Below are 24,622 nucleotides of genomic sequence, written 5' to 3'. Positions count from 1 at the left end.
ACCAACTTAAAAAACCCACAGGGTTTGGTTAGCCATTGAGCTAGTGTTGGAGTCGTTCGTGGTATGAAGATTTTAAGGTGGGGGAAATGTGGCAGGACAGCCTACCTGCATTGTAGTAGGTAGTGAGATTTAAATAGCCGTTTAATTGACTTGGCAAAGGATTAATTCTTTAGCCAAATCGGTCTGTTGCTGGCTTGTCACCAGGCGGTCTACGGTTCGATTCTCGGTGGCAGAGTATAATATTGTGAGTCAAATCATGCTCTCCCGTTACATTTGGCACCAACTTAAAAAACCCACGGGGTTTGGTTAGCTATTGAGCTAGTGTTGGAGTCGTTCGTGGTATGAAGATTCTAAGGTGGGAGAAATGTGGCAGGACGGCCTACCTGCATTGTAGTAGGTAGTGAGATTTAAATAGCCATTTAATTGACTTGACAAAGGATTAATTCTTTAGCCGAATCAGTTTGTCGCTGGCTTGTCACCGAGCGGTTGGTGGGGGAGTATAATTTTGTGAGTCAAATCATGCTCTCCCGTTACATTTGGCGCCCAACTTAAAAAAACCCACAGGGTTTGGTTAGCTACTGAGCTAGTGTTGGTGTCGTTCGTGGTATGAAAACTCTTAAGGTGGGGGAAATGTGGCAGGATGGCCTATCTGCATTGTAGTAGGTAGTGAGATTTAAATAGCCATTTAATTGACTTGGCAAAGATTAATTTTTTAGCCGAATCGGTTTGTCACTGGCTTGTCACTGAGCAGTCTAGGGTTCGATCCTCGGTGGCAGAGTATAATTTTGTGAGCCAAATCATGCTCTCCCGTTACATTTGGTGCCCAACTAAAAAAACCCACAGGGTTTGGTTTGCTATTGAGCTACTTATGGAGTCGTTTGTGGTACAAAGACTCTTAAGGTCAGGGAAATGTGGCAGGATGGCCTACCTGCATTGTAGTAGGTAGTGAGATTTAAATAGCCAGTTAATTGACTTGGCTAAAGGATTAATTCTTTAGCCAAATTGGTTTGTCACTGGCTTGTCACTGAGCGGTCTAGGGTTCGATTTCCAACTTTTCCAAAACCTCTGTATGCCATATTATTTAATTCCTTTTAGAAATGTAGAAAATACACATGAAACCAATCAGTCGATATTGATTTATTGTCTGCCATTTGAAAAGCTTCCCAAACAACAATCATGTGACCAAAATACATCATGTGTCATATGAAAAAACTATGGAAAGCCAGATTAACAAAAAATCAATATTTTCTGAGGATTTGACAAATCTAAATATTAAACATATTTTCCCTCATCTTAAAAACATTTAACTTAGAAAAATTCAGTGGAAATTAATACATATGCAGTATTTAACAACAGAAAAAGTTCACAATGAACAAATTTAAGCTACATGTAATTTGGGATATTTTCTTATTTACAGATATCTTAAAAAATGAAGAAAAAACAGTATCACCCTGATGGTTCTAAAATGGATATTTTTTTGTTTGACAGTTTTTTGTTGTTGTTGATTTTATTAAAGTTGTTCAAATATAAAATTAATTTAATTTTCCAAGTTAGAATTGATTCAAGTGGAAAAAAAATTGCACAAAAAATGGTATATAAAATACTTGTATAAGAATATTTCAATATTTGTCAACTAAAAATTTTCAAGTTTCAATAATCTAATGATTGAGATCACCCTACAGTATGTCAATTTTAAGTGATTATTTGAATTGGAATTGAAATAAGAGAAACATCATTTTTAAATTATTTGCTTTAAAAAAACAAAGCGTTTAAATTCCCACATATAAATATTTCTCTTTTAGACTAGAAAATAGATTTTATATAGTTGTTTTTGTCCAGTACAATATTTTTGTCAATAAATCCAATACTAGTATATTTTTATTTATTTAGTGGAATTGTATTGTATCCCATATGGCTCCCCATACTTATTTAATCTCTGCACTGGAAATGCATGGAATTGGGGTACGACAACAATAATGGCAGATAGTTGACATTTGATTTTCATTTACTGGTGTAATAATTCAATAAAGACATGCACATGACATAATTTACAGAAGTGGAAAGTATAATGTTTGAATTTTATTTTTATATATAACATTAGTGTCGTATCGGTAACTTGATTGGAAGAATATCATTTTGAACAATGGAATGGGAGTACTCCAGTATATTTATAAAAAACTATAGTATGTTTAGATACGAGTGTAACAAACGTTTCCTCATCAGGTTAGCCCTAAATAAAGTTAAAATGATTTATTTGTGTTTTCATGACCAGTGATAGGGATTACTATGCGCCATGCACCATATCCACATTCCCTCTCAAAATGGCGCATTGAGTGACCAATGTGCTGTGTCATGTGCGCACATTAAGTTTCCATCATTGATGATGGGGTGTAAATAATTCCCCCTACTTGTGGCAGTTAAAAAATGCATGAACATGTCTTTTAATCTGGTTTTTATCAGCTACTTGCAAGTGTTTTGATTGCCACATTTTCGAGGGGATTTGAGGACCGGGGAATGAAATGGCACTTTGTTTTGATTTGTTGAGATTGCATGTTCTTCATCATGTACACGTTTGAAGGAAAGAACAATGGATATTGTATTTTTAAAGAACTTGAATAAAATGATAATATCAGAAACGTATGTGCTAGCGGTCCCATTTAAAATTGAAAATACCACCTAAGACATTTTTTTAAGCTTCACCGAAACAAAGCAAGTCATCTTTTTGCAATTGTTGTAGAAACTGACTTGGCAGCTGAACATGATTCTGAACCCCTTATTGAAAATACTGATGATGGTGGAGTCATGTCATCTGGTCCTTAAGCCCCAACAAAACCTTTCCAAGATAAATGGTTAAAATCTAATATTTGTACCAGTAACTAAACAAAGAAATAGGTTCTCACCTAAATAACTTGTGTAGGGATGTGTGGACTATCTGCAGTGTAAATTAAAGTTTGTTAATGCTACATATTTCTGCAAAATTTACACGTAGATGGCAGTAGTAGCTATTTCAAATTTTGTCCCATGGTTATTTTTTAGGATGGCCCATTGAAATGAAGGGTAAAGGGGCCATAGTCCCACTGACAAAATTTTAATCCCAATCATTGAACGACAACCTAATTAATATGCATAAATGAAAATAGGAAGTAACACTCAATTACCATAAATGGAAGTGCTAAATCATGGGTTCTCAATTTCCATTTGGGTACATTGAAAATGTATACACGCATCTGAAAAAATAATAAATCTTTGAAAATAGCTTGTATATATGATGCAGAGTGGTCCATTGATATGTGTATGGGTGCAATCATCATGTAAGAAGACTTAAGTTCTTCTCGTTTTCTGTCAGCTTTTCATTTTCGTTAGGCATACATCCCCGCTTGGTGAATACACAACTACTTTGCACACTATTTTAGGACTTGAACTGGAGGGTACAACAAAAATAGTGAAACTGTGTATCGTTCTTTTTTTGCCACTGGGTATATTTATAAACAAGCCCGGTCGACTTAATTATGCCCAAGAGATAACGTGGGCAGCTTCTTTTATCTTTATATGGTTAGCGACCCATGACCCAGGTGTTGACGCAGGTGTATGACCTCGATAATATTTAATTGAAATACAATTGGATTTCTTTTTTCTTAGGGATTTTGAAATAAAGCAATTCACAGGGAGAATTTGACGCGATACACAGTGTATAATAGGTGACCCTAGGTGAGTTTAAGGGAGCTTTCCTGGTATGGACTACATTTTTGTACAAGTCAGTTAAAATATTTAATATTAGCAAAAAGATTTAGAACAAGAGGAAGCTTCAGTACGAAACCCTTTTGGGTTATCAAATAAAATTACGGTATCAAAAACCAATAAAAAATTAGCATGTTCATATTATTCTCTGTACTTGCAGAGACTTTATATTACAATCCCTGGTACTGGTACAGGAGTAACATACCGTAAAATAGGGGTGAAATAGAAGATTGAGATCGGAACAGTTTAAATCTTAGAATACAAATTTAATTTACTTTATGTAAAAAGTTCTATCTTATATAGCAGAACATAATGAAATATTTCTGTGTAATATTCGAACAGAAGTGATGTCATCTCACTGTTGATAGTCTAGTCTTTATACATGTAAATATTCAATATTTCTGACATTGTTTATTTTTTTCTTCTTGAAGTGGTTTAAATTAATACAACTGCAAGTATATATTTACTGGCCAACCAAAACTTTCAATATTTTCACTCTCAGTTGTAGAAATCAGCAGCCATGCAAGCATTTCAACCACTCGATCTATGAATTGGGAACTAATGACGTAACACGGTCACATGACCACATGGCTAATTAACATTTGTATGGCTTGGGTCATCGTCAATTTTGAATCAATTTATCTCCATTTAAACAATGTAAATGACTAAATGGACATTTTTATTATATATATTAGGTGTAATAAATCATATAAACCAAAAATTGAACAAATACATTTTTGTGTCACATCTTCTTTAAGGAAAATGGGTCAAGAAGTACTTCTCCATGTCTAGTACATGTAATTCTCGCCACCTGATTTTTCGTACTCTTCCTGTCAAGCATGTTAATTAGAATTTTTAAAACAAAAGGTATAAGCAGTTTTGCATTTACTTTTGTTACTTTGTATGTATTATTTTAGTTACTTTATGTTCTTTGTTGTGTATGTCTGTTTTCCATGTCTGGTCTTTTTCCCTGGATTACATTCTTTTGATTACCGCTAGAACCTTGGTTCCCTTGATTACTCTTGCAATATATTTTGTAAAAAAAAAATGAAGTATTATACAATAACTATCTTAAAATGAAATTTTTGTGCAGAAATTGGCGAAAAATGATTCTGTCATGAAAATGGCTATGACCAGTAGACCTGTAATTTAAGAGATGTGCAACTGTAGCATTAACCTACAAATTGACTTTAAAGTTTGGGAAATTCAGAAATGAGGCGATACTTGCATTGCGTATTATCGCTGCATAATGATAAACAGTATTTTTTGAAAAAGTACATGATAACCTGCTAATCGGTCATTTCTACCAGAATGAGAACCTTTCTACCGTTGGAACAGAATATCTACTGCTTTCTGAACATTACAGTAGCCATTGCCAAAGTTTTCTAGAAAACCCAGTATTCAAACCCCAAAATTTGTGTGTCAGTCTCACTTCTATGAGCCATAAATCTGATAAAAGTTGTTAATTGCTCTCTAAACAGGTAAAGGACTGTTACATGACCTGTAAAAAAAATCGAGGAGCAATCAGCTGATTAGGGTGACAATAAGAAAATGGATCAAAATTTTTATTGACAGCCAATCATTCTCTAAAGATTAATTTCTACTGCACAATTAGTAAATATTGTCAATTTAACAAGTCTAAATATTGTAGAACCACATGTGAAAATTTTTTTTAAAACTACCAGTGTTGATAGTTATAGGAAATACTATTCCGTAAAAATGGTGATGATTTCGGAAATGTGGTAGCAGCATTCTTGAATATTTGTTTAAATTTCCCCAAATAATTGATCTCATGGTATGCAGTAAATGAAAAAAAGGACTTACAAGCTTCAGTTATTAAAAAAATTACATGCTCTTACCACAAGACATACTCATACCACAGGACATGCTCATACTACAGGACATGCTCATACTACAGGACATGCTTATACCGCAGGACATACTCATACAGCAGGACATTTTCCTTGAGAATGCCATGAAAGTTAAGTTCTTGAAGGTTGAGTGAAAGCAGGAAAAAGAGAGATATTTGTATTCTAGAAGAGTATAATTTTTCAAGAAAATTAAATTTATTCATGAGGTTTTCCAAAAACTTCACACATGATTTACTTGTTACGCCACAAAATGATAAACAGATAAAAAAAAAAAACCTCCATTTTTCGAACAATTCTCCAGCTGAAAAAGTTTTGAAGGAACCCCTTTATCACATTTATGTGAAACTATTTATTCATGTATAAATTGAAAACAAATTAAAGTATTAGAAATAATAATTAGTAATGTATTTATAGATATTTATGTTTATTGCATTTTATTTTAAATTTAAAAAGGGAAAACATTCATTTTTGGCTCACTTGGTGTCCGTCGTCTGTTGTCGTTCATAATAATTTAAAACTCTTCTACTCTGACACTACTTGACCAATTTGAACTGAGCTTGGTTTGAATGTTCCTTTGGGTATCCTGCATAGAATTTTTGTGGGGATTTTTGATGCATCTAAAAACATAGCTGCCATTTATTATAATAGAACGTGGTGGTCAGACACTCATATATCTCCAAAACCGTTAGGTTTAACCAAATTCTGAGTCATGTTGAAGTGTTCAGTATGATTAGATCTATCAGTAGTTCAATTGTAGTTTAAATCTGTCAAGCCATGGTGGAATTATTGCCCTTTTTTGACATTTTTTTGCTCTTTTTAATGTTTTTTCTTTCATAAATCTTCTCCTATGTCATTACCAATTTGAACCTAACTTGGAATGAATATTCCTGTGGGTATCCTGCATGGAACTGATAAGGAGATTTTTGATCCGTTGAAAAACATGGCCACTGTTACAAATAATAGAACATAAGGGTCAGATAGAAGTTTTTCGCATATATCTCTAAAACTATTACATTTAACCTTATTCTTGCAATTGCCAAAATGATCCTTATTATAAGGCTTTCAAAAGTCTGCAAGGGATCGAAGTTGTTTTTTTTTTTTTTTTTACAGTTCTCAGCCAATATCTTGAAAACTGTGGTAGATAGAAAGACATTTTCAATTGATAAGATCCTTATGATAAGGCCTACAAAAGTTTGCATTGGATCAAAGTTATTGCCCTTGAAGGGCAAAAACTTAACAAGGTGAGCGATTCAGGCTCCTGGGAGCCTTTGTTATTTATGGCGACAAGAGAATGTGTCACATATCCATTTATTAATTTTTAGCTCAACTGGCCAATGGCTATGTGAGCTATTGTCATCACTTGGCGTCTGTCACAGTCGTCTGTCTTCGTTAACAATTTTTCAAAATTCTTCTGCTCTGATACTACATGACCAATTGGAACCAAACTTGGTATGAATGTTTCTTGGGGTATCCTGCATAGAACTGATGTGGGGATTTTTGATCTGTCGAAAAACATGGCCGCCATTACTGAAAATAGAACATAGGGGTCAGACAGTAGTTTTCAGTTCACCTGGCCGAAGGCCACGTGAGATATAGCCATCGCTTGGCATCCGTCGTCGTTGTTAACAATTTTTCAAAACTCTTCTTCTCTGAAACTACTTGACCAATTGGAACCAAACTTGGTATGAATGTTCCTTGGGGTATCGTGCATAGAACTGATGTGGGGATTTTTGATCTGTAAAAAAACATGGCCGCTGTTACTAAAAATAGAACATAGGTGTCAGACAGTAGTTTTTTGCATATATCTCCAAAACCATTAGGCTTGGCCAAATTCTGACATGGGGGATAAAAGTGTTCAGCATGGTGAGATCTATCAGCAGTCAAATTTTCATTTTAAACTATTAAGGTCTCACTAACCACTTCTAACGTTTCCATTACTTTACATGTTAAAAAAACTAATTTTCAAAGTCTCGCTGTGAATTCCCAGGACAAGGGACATCTTAAAGCTGAATACCATTGCGAAGCTTGGAAAATAAGGCTTCCAAAATCATTATGCTAATGGTACGGTGATAGTAGAAATTCTTCACAAAATTTACTTGAATAAATAATACTGAAAATCCACATTTTTACCTGTTCAGCTAACTGACAGCATGGAGGCAAATTACTCACACATGTAAACAATATTCATACACTTTTGTAGTTAATTACATATATGATTTTAAAGTACACATTCTCAGCTTTATTTTGACTACTTTTAATCATAATACACACAAATAATGCACTTACAATGCATATGTCTAGGTGCAGTGTGTTTTTGGTATTACATAGGGGGGTGGCCATTTGACCCGGAAGTGGTTAGTGAGACCTAAGCCATGTTGGAGTTATTGCCCTTTTTCAAAGTTTTTTTTGCTATTTTTAATGTTATTTCTTTCAAAACTCTTCTCCTCTGACACCACTTGACCAATTGGAACCAAACTTACTTTGAATGTTCCTTGGGGTGTTGTGCATAGAAATGACTTGGGGATTTTTGATCCGTCGAAAAACATGATCGCTGTTACTAAAAATAGAACATAGGAGTCAGACAGTAGTTTTTCACATATACATGTATCTCCAAAACCATTAGGTTTAGCCAAATTCTGACTTGGTGGTAAAAGTGTTCAGCATGATGAGATCTATCTGTGGTCAAAATTTGGTGAAAATCTGTTGACCCAAGTTGGAGTTATTGCCCCTTTTGGACGTTTTTTGCTGTTTTAAATGTTATTATTTTAAAAAATCTTCTCCTCAGAAACTACTTTACAGAATTCAATGAAAGTTGGTATTTTTGTTTTAAAGGGTATCCTTAACAAAATGATTGTTTGGATTTTTGATCTGTTATAAAGCATGGCTGCTGTTACTGAAAATTGAACATTGGGGTCAGACAGCAGATTTTTGTATATATCTCAAAAATGGTTAGGTTTAACCAAAATCTGACACGGGTAAAATTATTTAGCATGAAGAGATCTGTCTGTGGTTAAATTTTGGTGAAAATCTGTTGACCCATGTTGGAGTTATTGCCCTTTTTGGATGTTTTTTGCTGTTTTTGATGTTATTACTTTAAAAAATCTGCTCCTCAGAAATTATTCTGCAAAATTCAGTGAAAGTTGACATTTTTGTTTTAGGGCTGTTCCAGTAAAATATACATGGGACGAGGGGAAGGCACTTGAAAATTGGGGTAACCTTCCATAGAAGCAATATTTTTCCACTCCTACCCACCCATAGAGGTAAAAACCCAAGTTTTATAGGCACCAACAGAAGCAAATTAAAATTTATAGATATTCTTTAACAGTATTCCCATGGTGATACATTACTTTTTTATATAATTCAGCTGCATGTGAGACATTTCATACAGATAATAGCAAGACATAGCATGATTTCATGGATGCTTCATTTCATTAATATATATTCTGTAGTTTTGCCTATCACTTGCATGTTGCACATATTCATGTATAGACTAGCGCTTTTACTGCTTGCGTTCATTTGTCTGTATTTTAAAATTCATATATATTCTATAACAGTATTCCCATGGTGATTCTTTAATTTTTTATATATTTCAGCTGCATGTGACATACATGTATTTCATACAGATAATAGCAAGACATTGCATGATTTCATGAATGCTTCATTCCATTTACACATAATCAGTGTTCTAGCTAGGATTTGAAAATAGAGGGTGTGCAGGGAAGAGGGCACTTAAACACGTAGCATGTTTTTTCAACCAAAAAGGAACATTGGCGTATTTGAAGTTTTTTTTTTAAATTTATGTTTCCATTAAGTCAGAAATATCTTTGTTAATTTTTTTTTTTTTGTTGCTTTTCTTGTATGTATGTATTCTTATTAAATAATACAGGAATGATGTGTAGACAAAAATTAACATTACTTTTGTAGAATTTAAAGCAGTATACTATCACACCATAAAGGAGATTAAGGGCAAGTGATTCTTAACATTTATGACATACTACGAGGCAAAATGTTGCACAAAATGCAACAAATATTCAATATTGTTCCAATTCAATTTCAAAATCATATTATTTTCTCTAATGTAATTATAACTTTTGAAAAATTACCTGTACTGTTGACGATATAAAAAATTTAAAAAAGAATTGAACTGACAGAGATAACTGACATATTGAATAAACAAACATATGCAACATGCAATTGTTTACACCCATGGTTCTATATAACATAGACCTGTCAACTTAAAAAAAATTAATTGTACAAAAGAAAATAATTATTAACCAATGATTGGCTGTCCATGAAATGGTGATAGATCCAATCGGGATCCAATTTCTACTTGTAAATGATCATCATCCGACAACCCTGATCAGCTGAATGATCACCAATAATTACCTGAGGTATACCTAAGGGTTAATTACGACAGGATATGGTAAATGAAGGTGACACTTCTTAACTGGCTTGGTGTAATTTATTAACAAAAGTGTAATCTTAAGATAATTATAAATGGGCACTAAGGGGGTAATATGGCAGAGGGGTGGGGTGCTGCACCCTCCATTTTGCCTAGCTAAGACACTGATTAAAAAACATATATATTCGCTGTTTTGCCTATTTCTTGCATGTTGTATATATTCATGTATAGATTTATGCTTTTACCTCTTGTGTATTCACATATCTGTACATTAAAATCATTTCATATATTAACATTCATTTTTATGCACACATATCCTCTTTTCAATGCATAGCTAAATCTTGATTTTTGTCTTGTCGAAGAGCAAATTCGAAGAAGGCCAGAATATAGGGATTACCTTTCTGGTATTCGCAATTGTGAGAGTATTTGTCCATAGCAAATTTTCAACAACCACTTTATATCACAGGTTGATGATATTTGGTATGTGAAGAGGAATAGAAGATAATGCAGAAGTTTTATTGATCCACACTGTACAACAGTGACTGTATATGAAGCTGGTGTATTACCACGAACTATTTTGCATATCATCTAACCAGTTGAAATTTCTGTGTGTATCCATATGATTGCCTTGATAGTTGTGTGAAGTTTCCTAAAATTCATTTGTTTTATTGGGGATCAATGATTTCAAGAAAACTTTTCTTCTTGTGTACCTAGCACTTTCAGCTGGAAATCTGCTGTATTTAAGCATCACTCAAGTTTGCATGCACTCTGTGCAGGTGAGGAACAATAGAGTATAAAGCAATATTGATGTTTATCAATATGGAAAATTCTGCTCATTTGCACACTGGGGACTATCTTGTTTAATTTCTAAGATGCAGAACAGAAGTAAAAGCCCTGTTCTTTGATAATTTGGTGTTTTAGTCACCTACACATTCACTCCATAGCCCATACCCTTTCATTTTGAAGTTTTGGAATGGGTTATTCTTGATATCAATATGCAATGACTACATAGTGATTTAACAACTGTTCAAATTCAGTTTCAAAAGAAGTTTAATTGTGGAAGAGTTGCTTTGATGACACACTGAATAGATATACATGTAAGAAGATGTGGTATGAGTGCCAATGAGACAACTCTCCATCCAAGTCACAATTTATTTAAAGTATAAACCATAATAATAAGTCTAAGTACGACCGAGAGACGAGGACACTAATGAACCACATCAACAAATGACGGAAGTTGACATCTTTTCTGATGTTCAGGTGTCTCGGGTCGCACCATTGCTCCAATTCAAAATCCCGAGAATATCAGAAGAATAATATCAAAACAAACACGGGCGATTTTCAGGTGGAACACCTGTAAAAATGGCGCGAACTTCAGCAACAAAAGCGCGTAACTCAACTATACTAAAGGTTTATACAATGACGGATTCATTTTGGACCATTTTGGGAAAGTAAAAAAAAACTTTCAACAGAATATTCCTTCATTTTCCCAACAACCACTCACCTCACAGAAGCAATTTCCAAGTCCAGTACCGTACCATAGATGCATTTTCCACCAACCCACAACCAAGTATTTTTTTTTTTTTAAATGTTGTCCCTGGGTCCCATGTATGTTTTACTGGAACAGGCCTTATAGGATACCCTTAACAAAATGACTGATTTTTGATCACTGAAAAAACATGGCTGCTGTTTCTAAAAGTAGAACTATGGGGTCAGACAGAAGATTTTTGCATACATCTCCAAATCTGTTTAGCCAATAGCTTTCAATTGCTGAAATGATGCTTATTATAAGGTTTACAAATGTGTCCAATGAATCAGTTGGAGTCCAAATTGTCTGACAAGTTCTTGTTAGAGTTAGTGCCCTTAAAAGGCAAAAATTTAACAAGGTGAGCGATTCAGGCTCCTTGGAGCCTCTTGTTGTGTATATATCTCCAAAACAGAAGTTAAGCCAAATTCTGACATGGGGTAAAATGTTCAGTTTTCATGTAAATCTGTTCAGCAATGTTGGAGTTATAGCCCTTCTTCAACATCTTTTTGTTATTTTTAATGTTATTTTCTTCCCAGATACTTCTGGACAGAATGTAATGAAAATTGATGTGATGGTACCTTAGGTATGAGTGTTAGGAATTTTTATCTAAGAAAAAACATGGCCACTTTTACAAAAATAGAATGTTGCTTATTGAGTCAGGTGAACGATCAGGCCCTTTAGAGCCTCTTTGACCATGTTCCTAATTTCAATAACACACATTTTGAATATCAGTTGGGCTTTCAATTTTTTTTCATAGACAGGGGCTACATGTAGCAATCTTGTTTCTGGTAATCAGTGTTGTAAATAGTAAGTAATCTTCATTTAACTATTTCAGGTTCTGGTAAAACTTCCTTCTTAAAATGGGGATTACTGGACTTTTGCCTTTTTTGAAGAAAATTCATGAACCAGTGAATATTGCCAAATTTTCAGGATGTACAGTAGCTATTGATGCCTATTGTTGGCTTCATAAAGGAGCATTTTCTTGTGCAGAGAAACTAGTACTAGGAGAGAAAACTGACCAGTAAGTAAATATAATTTTTTATGGTATTCTAATAGGAGCTCACTGTAATTAGTAATGGCATAACAAGGCAAACATTAATAATTAAACAGTTGGTGCAGTATTTTAGGTTGTTTTGTCATCATTGAGTGTTGTTTGAAATTCCAAAATTCATCAAAAATTGATTAAGTAAAAAAATGTTGGCCCACTTTGACACAGGCAATTTCCAGTGACAGTGTTATGCCAAATGGACTGTGACGTTGACTATAGGATATGTAAGTCTTGTCATGTGACTCTGTTGTGTCACAAGGTAGGGTCCTAGTCTACCATTCAAATGCATGGAGATTGGCCATTTACAGATTTTTGAGTTCAGTAGTAAAAGCAAAACATCTTTTTGTGTGTAATTCCAATTAAAAGTTACAAATCTCCAGTTTTACATCATGAAAATGTTAAGAAAAGCATAGAATAGAAAATTTTTCATTGCAATGCAGAGTTTTGAGATCCCAGAAGTAAACAATAAGATGCAGATTGGTCTTCAGATTTCAATACATTCGGAAATTCCGGAAAGGAAAATTAAACTAGAACGAGACTTACAAACCCTATAAACAGTATTATCCAGTTTGAAACATTTCTACAGAACATCACATCTCACCTTTTTTGGGTCAAAGTAGTATTTTTCATCTCAACTTCAAAAACTGTTGTTATTCTGAATATATAATTACTATTTGTTTTCCATAATTTCAGGTATGTGTATTACTGTATGAAATTTTTAGAGTACATGTTGAAAAACAATCTGAAACCTATTTTGGTGTTTGATGGGTGTCATCTTCCTTCCAAAGCTGGTGTGGAGAAGTCAAGAAGAGAGTAAGTAAACTTGCCAAATAATATAGTTTGTAAACAGCCGGAATGTTTCTATGATGCTAAATAAAGGATACCTTACTCTTTTGTAGACGTACATTTGTATACACAACCTTTTCTGCTATCATGTTTGTATTGTAAAGCATTAACTCGATACAGTAATTTATCTGATGTTGGACTGCATCTCTGATTAAAGAGAAATACAAGGTATCTGCTCTGAAACTCATTTTGTAGGGGGGGGGGGGGGAGGGTAACGGTATATCGGTGCAATGGTGCATTAAGATATCTGTGGTTACTTATTGAAAATCGATACAAGAACCCTTTTAGCAATTTTGATTTGATTCCTCTACTCATTAGTCCAGACGTCAAAAACAGAGTAATGACATGTAGAAATTTTTTTTTTTCAATCATAAACAGTTTAATCTGCAATGTGAAAACACTTTAGATTTGCTGAAACTGCAAGGGATAAAGACCAGCTATACCTACACAAAAATATCTTTTTATTATAAAATCATTGAAATAATACTAATTTTGACCTATTTATAAATCGCAATACAAGTTTGAATGTCAGTCAAGAATCGTGATATGTATCATAGGTGGAACCCTTACATACCTACTAATTTTTACAACTTGGTTGCCTAAAGAGAACATTTTGAGCCACAAATATTCAAAATGTCAAAATTTTGGTGGCCCTAATAAAACATAAGTGGTCCAAACAAATTTTTTTTAGCAATTAGAGCCCTCACCACTGTGGCAGGGCCCCAAAAGCAATCATCCACTCATCTGTCTTTAACAAATCATGTCTGGGCTGTAACTTTGTTGTCTGGTGTTGGATTTTGATATTTGACACGAAGGTAGTCTAGCTAAAGATGATGTGGTGCTTACCATGGTTATTGACCTTTGACCTTGAGGTCAAAACTAAGAACTTTGCTTTACAGATTCATGTTTGCACTGTAACCTTGTTGTCATGTGGTGTAAGCCTCAGATATTCAACATGAGGGTAGATCCTCCAAAATGTTCATAAGGCCTTTTTAACTCACTTGGCCAAAGACCAAGTGAACTATTGTCATCACTTGGTGTCCATTGTTGTTGACAATTTTTCAAATTTCTTCTCCTCTGAAACTACTTGACCAATTAGAACCAAACTTGGTATGAATGTTCCTTAGGGTATCCTATTTAGAACTGATGTTTACTTAAAACAGAACATTGGGGTCAGACAGAAGTTTTTTGCATACATCTCCAAAACCTTTAGGTTTAGCAGAATTCTGACATCAGGTAAAAGTGTTGAGTATAATGAGATCTATCAGTGGTCAAATTTCCATTTTAATATGTTAAGCCATGTTGAAGTTACTGCCCTTTTTCGACGTTTTTGCCCTATTTTTAATGTTATTTCTTTAGGGTTTTCTGCATAGATTTGATGTGAGGATTTTTGATCCGTCAAAAAACATGGCCACGGTTACTAAAATGGAACAAAGGGGTCAAAAGTTTTTCTCAAACTTTTTCAAAACTGCCAGGTTTAGCCAAATTCTTTCAATTGCCGAAATGATCCTTATTATTAGGCTTACAATAGTCTGCAAGGGATGAAAGTTGTGAGTTATTGCCCTTGGAAGGCAAATAATGGATGTTTTTAGCAGATTTAAGCAAATATCTTGAAAACTATAATAGATAGAAGGAAACTTTCAATTGTTGAAAAGATTATTATAATAAGTTCTACCAAAGTCTTCATTGAGTCAAAATTGTCAGACAACTCCTTGTTATAGTTATTGCCTTGTAAAGGCAAAAATTTTACCAGGTGAGTGATACAGGCTCCTGGATGCCTCTTGTTTTTTAATAAGTTAGTTTACGGATCCGCTGTATTTCCAGCTGTTCATAATGGCAAAAGACTGTGTGAGTGCAACTCCTCTGAAACCACTTGACAGATTCCTTCCATATTTGGTAGGATGTATTATTATAAGGTTAAGATGTGCCATTCTGATTTTAACAAATTTTGTAGAAGTTATGGGACTTGCAATATTTTCAGGAACTGATAATTGACAAGTTTTGTCAGGGCACTGAGATTAATATATAAAAAAAGGGCTCATGGGGAAGGGTTCAGATTACCCAGATTAGCAACTCAGACCTGAAATTTTAGAGACCTGTAATACACAAGATCTGTGTCCAATATATGGGCATGTGGGGAATACTGGTATGAGCGCCCATACTTGGATTTTTACATTTTGAAAGAATTCTACCCCCAGGTGAGTTACTACAAGATAATGACATTGTATTTTCCACAAGTTTCAAGCACTGTGTAGTAGATTAGTTTTTGCTCAACTAGAACAAATGGAATAGAAGTCAGTTCAATTGAATAGACACTGTGCAATATTTGTGCTCTTTTAAAGGCAGATGAGGTCAATATTTTTATATGTCTTAACATTTTAATTTAATCAAATTTATAACAAAATGTTTAAATTGCTGGATAATTTGTAAATTTCTGACATTAAATATTCTTAAGTCGAAGAAAAGTGCTCCACATGAGCCTTTAAGACCCTCTAGTAACCTTTTTTAACTTATAAGTTTTGAATTACTAGTAGTAACTAGTCCAGTGTTACATATTTTTTTTTTTACGATTTTTTTTCTTATTATATTTTTTTGAACAGGAAGAGAGAGATAAACAGAAAAAAAGCTGCCAAATTGTTAAGGGAGGGGAACCGAGCAGAGGCAAGAGATTGTTTACAGAAATGTGTAGATATCAGTCCTGAGATGGCCCTTCGATTAATGGAGGTAATGTAATACTAAGGTCATAGCTCACTTGATGGAGGTATATTAGAATGGTTTGAATCAGACACTATAAACTTGAGTATAAATGAAAAAGAATGTCAGACTGCTTTCATACTTGGTACTGAAAATGTTATGAACGTCACAAGGATGTGACCTAAGTACAATGAGCGGGGCCTACAATCCCCGCCATACTAGGGGCATGCAATTAAACAAATGAATCAAAAACAGAACATCATGAAAAGGAAAATATTAAACTTTACAATTGTCTCTCTGTAAACAGTTAGCATTGTGAAAACTGAATTAATGTCTGTGTGTCTGTTAACTCAATAAAGGGACTTAGACAATTTCTCACTGAATAAATGCATTTTAAAATGTTCTTAAGTTTTGCATCTGGGTAGAATCATGATTTTCTTCTTGGCATCAGACTTTGCTCATCTGCTCAGAATTGGACTTGGATGTTTCATCTTTATCTTTTGATATGAGTTCAAATGGATTGGTTTAGATGTAGTACCATTGTAAGTGTGTAAAATGACAATGAAATCTTCTCCATGAATCACTTTATAATAGCTATAATGTGTTGACTGCTGTATTTCAGTGATGTTCCATTAGTGAGCTAAGGTATTCTTGACTCCACTGGTTCCAAAAGTCATTAATAATACGTGATTGAGTAAAAAGTTGTTGGTTAACAGTTTCATGTTTTGTACATTGTCCTCATCAGTATCAATTGTTGATCCTGAATATGATAAAGTTTCAATTTGTCTCCCATACAGTAGATGCAATAGTGTTAGTATTTTATCATTGGTATGGTCCATTGGAATATGTGTTAATGGATCTGTTGGTGTGTCAAACCAAAAGAAACAGGTGACATCTGGATCCTGTGTCTCTAAGCCAACACAGTTTCTCAATATCAGTAGTGAAGGCAAAGTTGTATTAAAGAAATCTTAATATTATGCTGGCTAAATCGTTCAGAGCGGAGTATCCATCAAGCAGTCATTTCAAGTCGATATTCTGGGTTTCCTAAAAACTTCACTTGAATACTACTTGGATTGATTTTGTGGTTTAATCTTTTTTCGCTGCATGGTGAGGTATATACTGTAAACATACTAATTTTCATGGCTTCTGTCAAGTGAACATATTAGTGTGTATCTATTTTCACGGTTTCCATAAATTATAAGAACTCTATAGTGTTAAATATCAAATTTGCGCATACTACTTTCTGTGCTTTTCTGTCCACTGCGATCTCTTTTCATGATTGACATCTAGGCATCATGATCTGTTACTTTTGTACAATATGTAGACAATGTGCTTCTTTACAATATGAAATTTCTGTTTATAGTCATTAAAGTTTGAGCTTTTGCTGTTGTTACTCCTTTCCACATGATTGTAGTCAGTGTGGTGTCTCAATTTAGTGTTAGAAAGGCAGCTGTTGCTGTAGGCTGCTCACTTTGTATGAACATCTTTCCTGCATCTATGATGTACAAAATTTGCAAGATGTAACTCACTCAAATCTAAGTCTGTTGATCCATATTGTCTAGCAATATTTTTGTGGATTTCATACAGTAGTTTGTTGAGAATGATAGGTACAAGATATGCTTCATATGTCTCCTTGCTTTGTCCTAATACCTCTAAACCTAGAATGCGTATTTCAGTTTCATCATAGTAGTTTTTGTGCTAGATAATGAATACTTTGGTGTTAGAATATCGACCAGGGCTTGCATGTACTTTTGTCTGATTACACATGATTTTCTGGGGGTTTTTTTCTCAGAGCAAAGAGATAGCTTTCTTATAATTAACATGTGTAAGTGATAATCCTGTGACGGTTTTCAAAGCCTCATCATGAAGAAGTGATTTTGAATAATTGAACTTCAGAACATTGCTAAGAGTAAAATTATTGTGAACCAATGTCTCATAGGAATCCCAAATGACCACCATTGCATAATATTTCTGTCAAAATTGGGAAGATTCAATTTGGGCAACTTGTTGTATTCATGAACTCTAGTAAAACTTTGTGTTTTTGGATATTCTGAAGTTTGAATAACGTGTATTGCTGTGCATTTCTGTCTTAGGCTGGGTATAGCTATGCTGATCATGAATGTACTGAGGACTTGTGGGTTGAATTTGTGCTGGCTGAGAACTTGTGCTGGCTGAGAACTTGTGTGGGCTGAGAACTTGTGTTGGCTGAGAACTTGTGCTGGCTGAGAACTTGTGTGGGCTGCAGGGTATTTGCAGGTTTAATTATTGCAGATTTGGTTGAGCTAATGCAGTCTGATTTTGGATGGATGGCTGGGATTGTGCTGAAGTAGATTCTATTGAACTAAAGAACTCTACTGCTTTTATGTTTAGTGTAGAAGTATTGACAATAATGAGATTTTGAATTTCGCTTATTTTCTCATCTAAGATATAAGCATACATATCTGAATCAACAGTTTCTCTTTCAATGTCCACTTCTTCTGAATTCTGTATAATTTCTTGATCTAATGTTTGTAAAGTCTCCAGCTTCTTTACAAGATTATTGATGATTCTTGTTAGCTTCTGGTTATTCACTGTTACATTTTTGTCATCACAGATTTCCTGGAATTTATTTAGAAGTCTTGAACCTGCGCGTAATTGAAGACAGCTTGGATACCATCCGGATCACGGCACCAATATCGTACAATGGTTTGAATTGGACACTATAAACAAGTATAAATGAAAAAAAAAACATCAGACTGCTTTCATACTTGTATTAGTACTGAAAACTTGAATGTCACATGGATGTGACGTAAGTACAATGAATGGGGCCTATAATCCCTGACAGGAGGTAATTTTAAGATCTGAGTTTTGAGATGGCCTTTTGTTTGATGAAGGTAATATTAAGATCTCAGTTCTGAGATACCCTTCATTTTGATAGACGTAATGCAATGTACTAATATCTCAGTTCTTAGATAGCCCTGTTTAATTGGTAATGTAAGAATATCAGTTCAGACTTGTTGTCACTTCTCTATAGAATGTACAGCACTCTTAAGTTGAAATATCAATACAATTCTAGGTATAGTAATGAGGCCTGCCATGAAAAAAGGCACTCACCCGATAGTGATTACTCTGTCCATCTGTCCGTTTTTTACAAACTCATATCCAGGCTGTAACTTTTTTGTCTTTCAATGTATGCTTTTGATATTTGGCATGTTAGGAGATCACGTAAAGATGATGTGCCCCATACCACAGATAGTAGCCTATGATCTTCAACTTTGACCTAAGCTCAAATGTTCTAATTTTTCTGTGACAAACTTGTGTCTGGGTTGTAACTTTTTAGCTCACCTGGCCATAGGCCATCTGAGCTATTGCCACCACTTGGCGTCTGCCGTTGTTCTCGTCTGTCTTCGTTAACAATTTCTTCAAACATCTCCTCTGAAACTACTGAATTGGATTTGGATGAAACTTATTGTGATTGTTCCTTAGAGTATCCTGCACAAAATTACCGTTTAACCAAATTCTGACAGGTAAAAGTATTTGGCATGATGAGATCTATCTGTGGTCAAATTTTGGTGAAAATCTGGTGACCCATGTTGGAGTTACTGCCCTTTTTGTGCTTTTTTTTTGATGTTTTTGATGTTATAACTTTCAAATACTTCTCTGAAACTACTGAATGGATTTGGATGAAACTGAAGGTGATTGTTCCTTAGAGTATCCTGCACAAAATGACCGTTTGGATTTTTGATCTGTTAAAAAAACATGGCCACCATTACTAAAAATAGAACATAGGGGTCAGACAGCAGTTTTCTGTTTATATCTCCAAAACCGTTACATTTAACCAAATTTTGACTGGTAAAAATATTCAGCATCATGAGATCTATCTGTGGTCAAATTTTGATGAAAATTTGTTGACCCATGTTGGAGTTTTTGCCCTATTTTGTACTTTTTTTGCTGAATTTGATATTATAACTTTAAAAATCTTCTCCTCAGAAACTGCTATACAGAATTCAATGAAAGTTGGTATTTTTGTTATTTAGGGTATCCGAAACAAAATGACTGTTTGGATTTTTGATCTGTTAAAAACTTGGCTCCTGTTACTAAAAATAGAACATCGGGGTCAGACAGCAGATTTTTGCATATATCTTCAAACCATTAGGTTTAACCAAATTCTGACATAGGATAAAAGTATTCAGCATGATGAGGTCTATCTGGGCAAATTTTAGTGAAAATCTGTTGACCAATTTTAGAGTTAATGCCATTTTTTGACATTTTTTGCTGTTTTTGATGCTATTACTTTCAAAAACCTATTTCTCAGAAACTGCTAGACAGAATTCAATGAACGTTGGTATTTTTGTTGTTTAGGGTATACTAAATGAAACTGTTTGGATTTTTGATCTGTTAAAAACTTGGCTGCTGTTATTAAAAATAGAACATAGGGGCCAAAACACTTAGATTCAGCTAATATCTTTTAATTGATGAGGCCTACAAAAGTCTCTCAGGGATCAAAGTTGTCAGATGACTCCATGTAAGAGTTCCTACCCTTGAGTGGTGAAAAATGATTTTTTTTTTTTTTTACAGTTTTCAGCCAATTTCTTGAAAACTATGATAGATAGAATGAAATTGTCAATTGCTGAAATGATTCTTTTCATAAGGCCTACAAAAGTCTTCAGAATCAAAATTGTCAGACGACTCCATGTAAGAGTTATTGTCCTTGAAAGGCAAAAAAAATTACGTTTTTAGCAGTTTTTAGCCAAAATCTTGAAAATAGATTGATGAAATGATCCTTATGATAAGTCCTACCAAAGTCTTCTTGGAATCAAAATTGTCAGACAACTCCTTGTTCGAAGTATTGCCCTTGAAAGGCAAAAATTTAACCAGGTGAGTGATTCAGTCTCCTAGAATCCTCTTGTGTTTCTTTCAATGTGGGTTTTGATATTTAGCATGTGGGTAGATCACATAAAGATGATGTGTCCTGGTCCATGGTTAGTGGATTATGAGGTTGAACTTTGACCTCATGTTCATATTCCTATTTTTTTTGGTGACAAACTTGTCCTGGCTGTAAATTTTTGATCTTTTCATGTGGGCTTTTGATATTTAGAATGTGAATAGTTCACCTTAATCCACTAGTATATGTGGTTTGATTGCCATGGCTGGGCCCACAGAGATGGATTCCATCTGAATGATTTCTAGTTTAAATAGCTCTCTAGATAAAAATTTGTCCTACATTATACCAATATGTCCTACTTAATTACCACAGAGCACCTGTGTGATCTGTTGGTCACTGTCTTCTAAGTTTGAATGGCTTTCAATAATGATGACCTTAACCTCTAAATTATATCATCCACCAGTGTGTTTGGGTAGCTTGTACTCTACATTTAAGTGATTTACTTGTTTTTGATTGGATAAAATTGTTTAATAAAAATAAATATTCATATTTATGGTCCCTAGATGTTCATTCATCATTTAGCTAATACAGCTCACTGAGGCTAATCAAATATATTTTCACAGGAAACCAAGGAAAATAGAAAAGAAGAAATGGACTATTTACTCGGGAAAACAAGATATTAATAGTGTTGCCGTAGACAACAAAAATGTTCACAATTTTTGAACTGGTACTTTGTTAACTTTGTGAGTCACTGATTCACTCGTCATCTCCCATAATGATCACTGGTCTTAATTTTAACCAATATTATGTCCATTAATTACTTCCCCCAAGTACCATGCCCCATTTTTTATGATTCCCCTTCATGAAAACCCTCTTCAAAATCTTGATATAATTGCAGGATAATTTAGGTCAAGAAAAATAATGTATCTATTTAAGGTTATCCTATTTTTTCTACGAATCCTAGGACATTTTATTTGTATTTTTTGTTGAAATGCTGCTAAATTATCATTTTTTAGTTGAGCACTATTAAAGTCATGAAATCCTCCCATAAGTGTCTACATTATATATAAAATAATTTAAAATAAAATGGTTTTACCTTCCTACATACCTTACTTGTCGTCCAATATAACCTTAAACAGATTTATATTTTTACTACTTATACTACTCGCATATCATTATCATTTAGGAAATTTGGTTGATGGAATTAAAACACTAGGGATTTTTATCTCTCGATTGAAAAACAATAAGGGAATCAAGTCACTGTTACACATTTTCCCCACTTAAAGGAAATTCAATTACATAATTGAAAATCAAAATGGTTTTAGTCAATGAATATTTAAATAAAATGAACAATGTTATCCAATCTGAAACAAGTAAATCCCTTAATTGTAGAGTACAAGCTATCCAAACAAACTGGTGCATGGTTTAATATAGAGGTTAAGGTCATTGTAATTGACAGCTTTCTAACTTAAAAGACAGCGTCCAAAAGATCACACAGGCGAGTAGGACACATTGGTATATTGTAGGGCAGATTTCTACCTAGAGAGCTATTTAAATTATTCAGTAGCCAACCTAGATTTTTATTGAAATTTGAAGTGGTCTATTTCATCTAGCTGTAAAGATGTTTGGGCTTCATTTATCATCATGAAGAATCACATGTACTTACAAACACAGCTTCTTTGGAAGGACCTAGAAGTGTCCTCCTAGACAACAAAAACACTTTGCTATCAAATGACAGGAAGACATCACACAAAGGTGTTCTAAATACTGCAAGGTGTAATATCCTGAAGAACATCCGTAGTTGACTCAATTCACCAGACATAATTGATTTGCAGTTTTCAATATAAGGAGATTACTTGCCAGTGCACAGGTCTCTAGTGGATGAGGAAAAAACCATATGCCAACAACACATTGACTCTTCATTATACCCTCATCTAAGCGGGAGGTCTATATTGATCATGCTGCCCGTTCATTTGTCCCTAGTTCTACTGCAGAATGGAATTTGATGAAACTTTCACTCATTTTTTTTTCTCATGAGGTCATTGTGCATCACCTATTTTTAGTTTTTTCCATCTGGTACAAGATGGGAGATAGTGACAGGATATCCATGATTCATGGACAGATTTCACAAGATGATCATGATTAGAAGTGACAGGAAATCATGGATTCATGGACAGACTTCACTAATGTTTTCTAGATGTTTTTAATATATTTCAGCAAGAAACAGTTATGTCCTTGCTTGGGTCTTATCTTTCATAACAAAACTTGCCATTATTTGTGTTTGCCATCCATTGCTGTTATTGACAATTTTTCAAAACTCTTCTTCTCCAACTCTGATGTTTTTATACCCCACACAATGAAGTTGCAAAGGATATAATGTTTTTGACCTGTCCATCAGTCTATCTTCAGTTTTCCAGACCTTTTTTTTAAACGCTTGCAGATATTGACATTGCATGTAGAAATACTTCTTAGCAGGTCACTGGGTAATCTCCATAGTATTCTCATGAATTAAATTGACATGTCTCCATTGTTATAGGTATGTAGAGAGAGGGGGATAGACTGCATACAGGCACCTTATGAAGCAGATTCACAATTAGCTTATCTCAATAAGGCTGGTATTGCTCAGATAATTGTAACTGAAGATTCAGATCTACTGCTGTTTGGTTGTGAAAAGGTAAGTGTGTCAACTGGAAACATAAATATCTGTACCATCACTTGGTGTCCATTGTTTTCCATTGACAAAAATCTCCTCTGAAACCATAGATCTCATGCTGCTTGTATTTGTTTCAATAATATTTGGATGTATAGTTTCAAAATTGTATCAAGTATACACATATATTTATAATCAAAAGAAAATGGCAGCTGTAAATAAAAGTAGAACATTGTAAATGTGACAAATGTCATGGAATGAGACAGTTAGGAACTACTTTTTTGGTGTTGGTGTCCACTATAAGATTTTAATGTTAAGTTTTCTGATTAGGTCAGTTTATCATAAATCACTTGTACTAGGTCAGTTGTATTTAGTGTGCAGTTGCATTAGCATTACTTTATCCCAATTCTTATCAATTTCATGCATATGCCTCTGCAGTCACTATCTATTGGCTTTGAAATTTTTTGTGAAGATTTGAATGTTAAGTTTTCTGATTAGGTCACTTTATCATGAATCACATGTATTAGGTGGTATGTAGTTACATTAGCATCAATACTTCACAGTTCCATATCTCTTTCATCAATTTGCCCCACAGTCAGAGTCTATTGACTTTATGTTACTGAAACATCACTTCATCACAATTCCATACAAGCAAACAATAAAAGATACCTGAGGAATCTGACCACTTTGGTGGTGTCAAATGGTTGTATAGAGTCCATGTGCCACAGGCGATATATACAGTACAGAAAGAGACAAAACCACAACTAGTCACCTTGATAGTGGTAACTACTAACAGAGTGGACATTGAATTACTTTTTTAGTTCACCTGGCCAAAGGCCATGTGAGCTGTTGTCATCACTTGGCGTCCATTATCGTACATCGTCGTTAACAATTATACAAAACTCTTCCCCTCTGAAACTACTCGACCAATTAGAATTGAACTTGGTATGAATGTTCCTTGGGGTATCCTGCATAGAACTG

The 24,622-nt window shown here is 34.2% G+C and overlaps 1 protein-coding gene across 3 annotated transcripts in view; it reads left to right on the top strand.

Annotated features, from left to right (window-relative positions):
* The window catches only part of LOC148623335 (exonuclease 1-like), a 60,391-nt gene that overhangs the window by 826 nt on the left and 34,943 nt on the right, over positions 1–24,622 (top strand). For all 3 annotated transcript variants that reach the window (XM_088565117.1, XM_088565118.1, XM_088565116.1), the window contains exons 2-5: positions 12,375–12,560; positions 13,281–13,400; positions 16,034–16,157; positions 23,528–23,665. In XM_088565117.1, coding sequence (XP_088421243.1) covers positions 12,400–12,560; positions 13,281–13,400; positions 16,034–16,157; positions 23,528–23,665 — 543 coding nt within the window. In that variant the 5' untranslated portion in view covers positions 12,375–12,399. The remainder of the gene's footprint in view (positions 1–12,374; positions 12,561–13,280; positions 13,401–16,033; positions 16,158–23,527; positions 23,666–24,622) is intronic.

This window comes from Perna viridis, chromosome 2 (genome assembly GCF_037379345.1).
Source record: "Perna viridis isolate PV_CMFRI_1.1 ecotype Kerala chromosome 2, ASM3737934v1, whole genome shotgun sequence".
In the NCBI taxonomy this organism is placed as follows: Eukaryota; Metazoa; Mollusca; class Bivalvia; order Mytilida; family Mytilidae; genus Perna; species Perna viridis.
The sequence above is the reverse complement of the archived record's forward strand: the minus strand, read 5'-3'. Positions and strand labels throughout refer to the sequence as shown.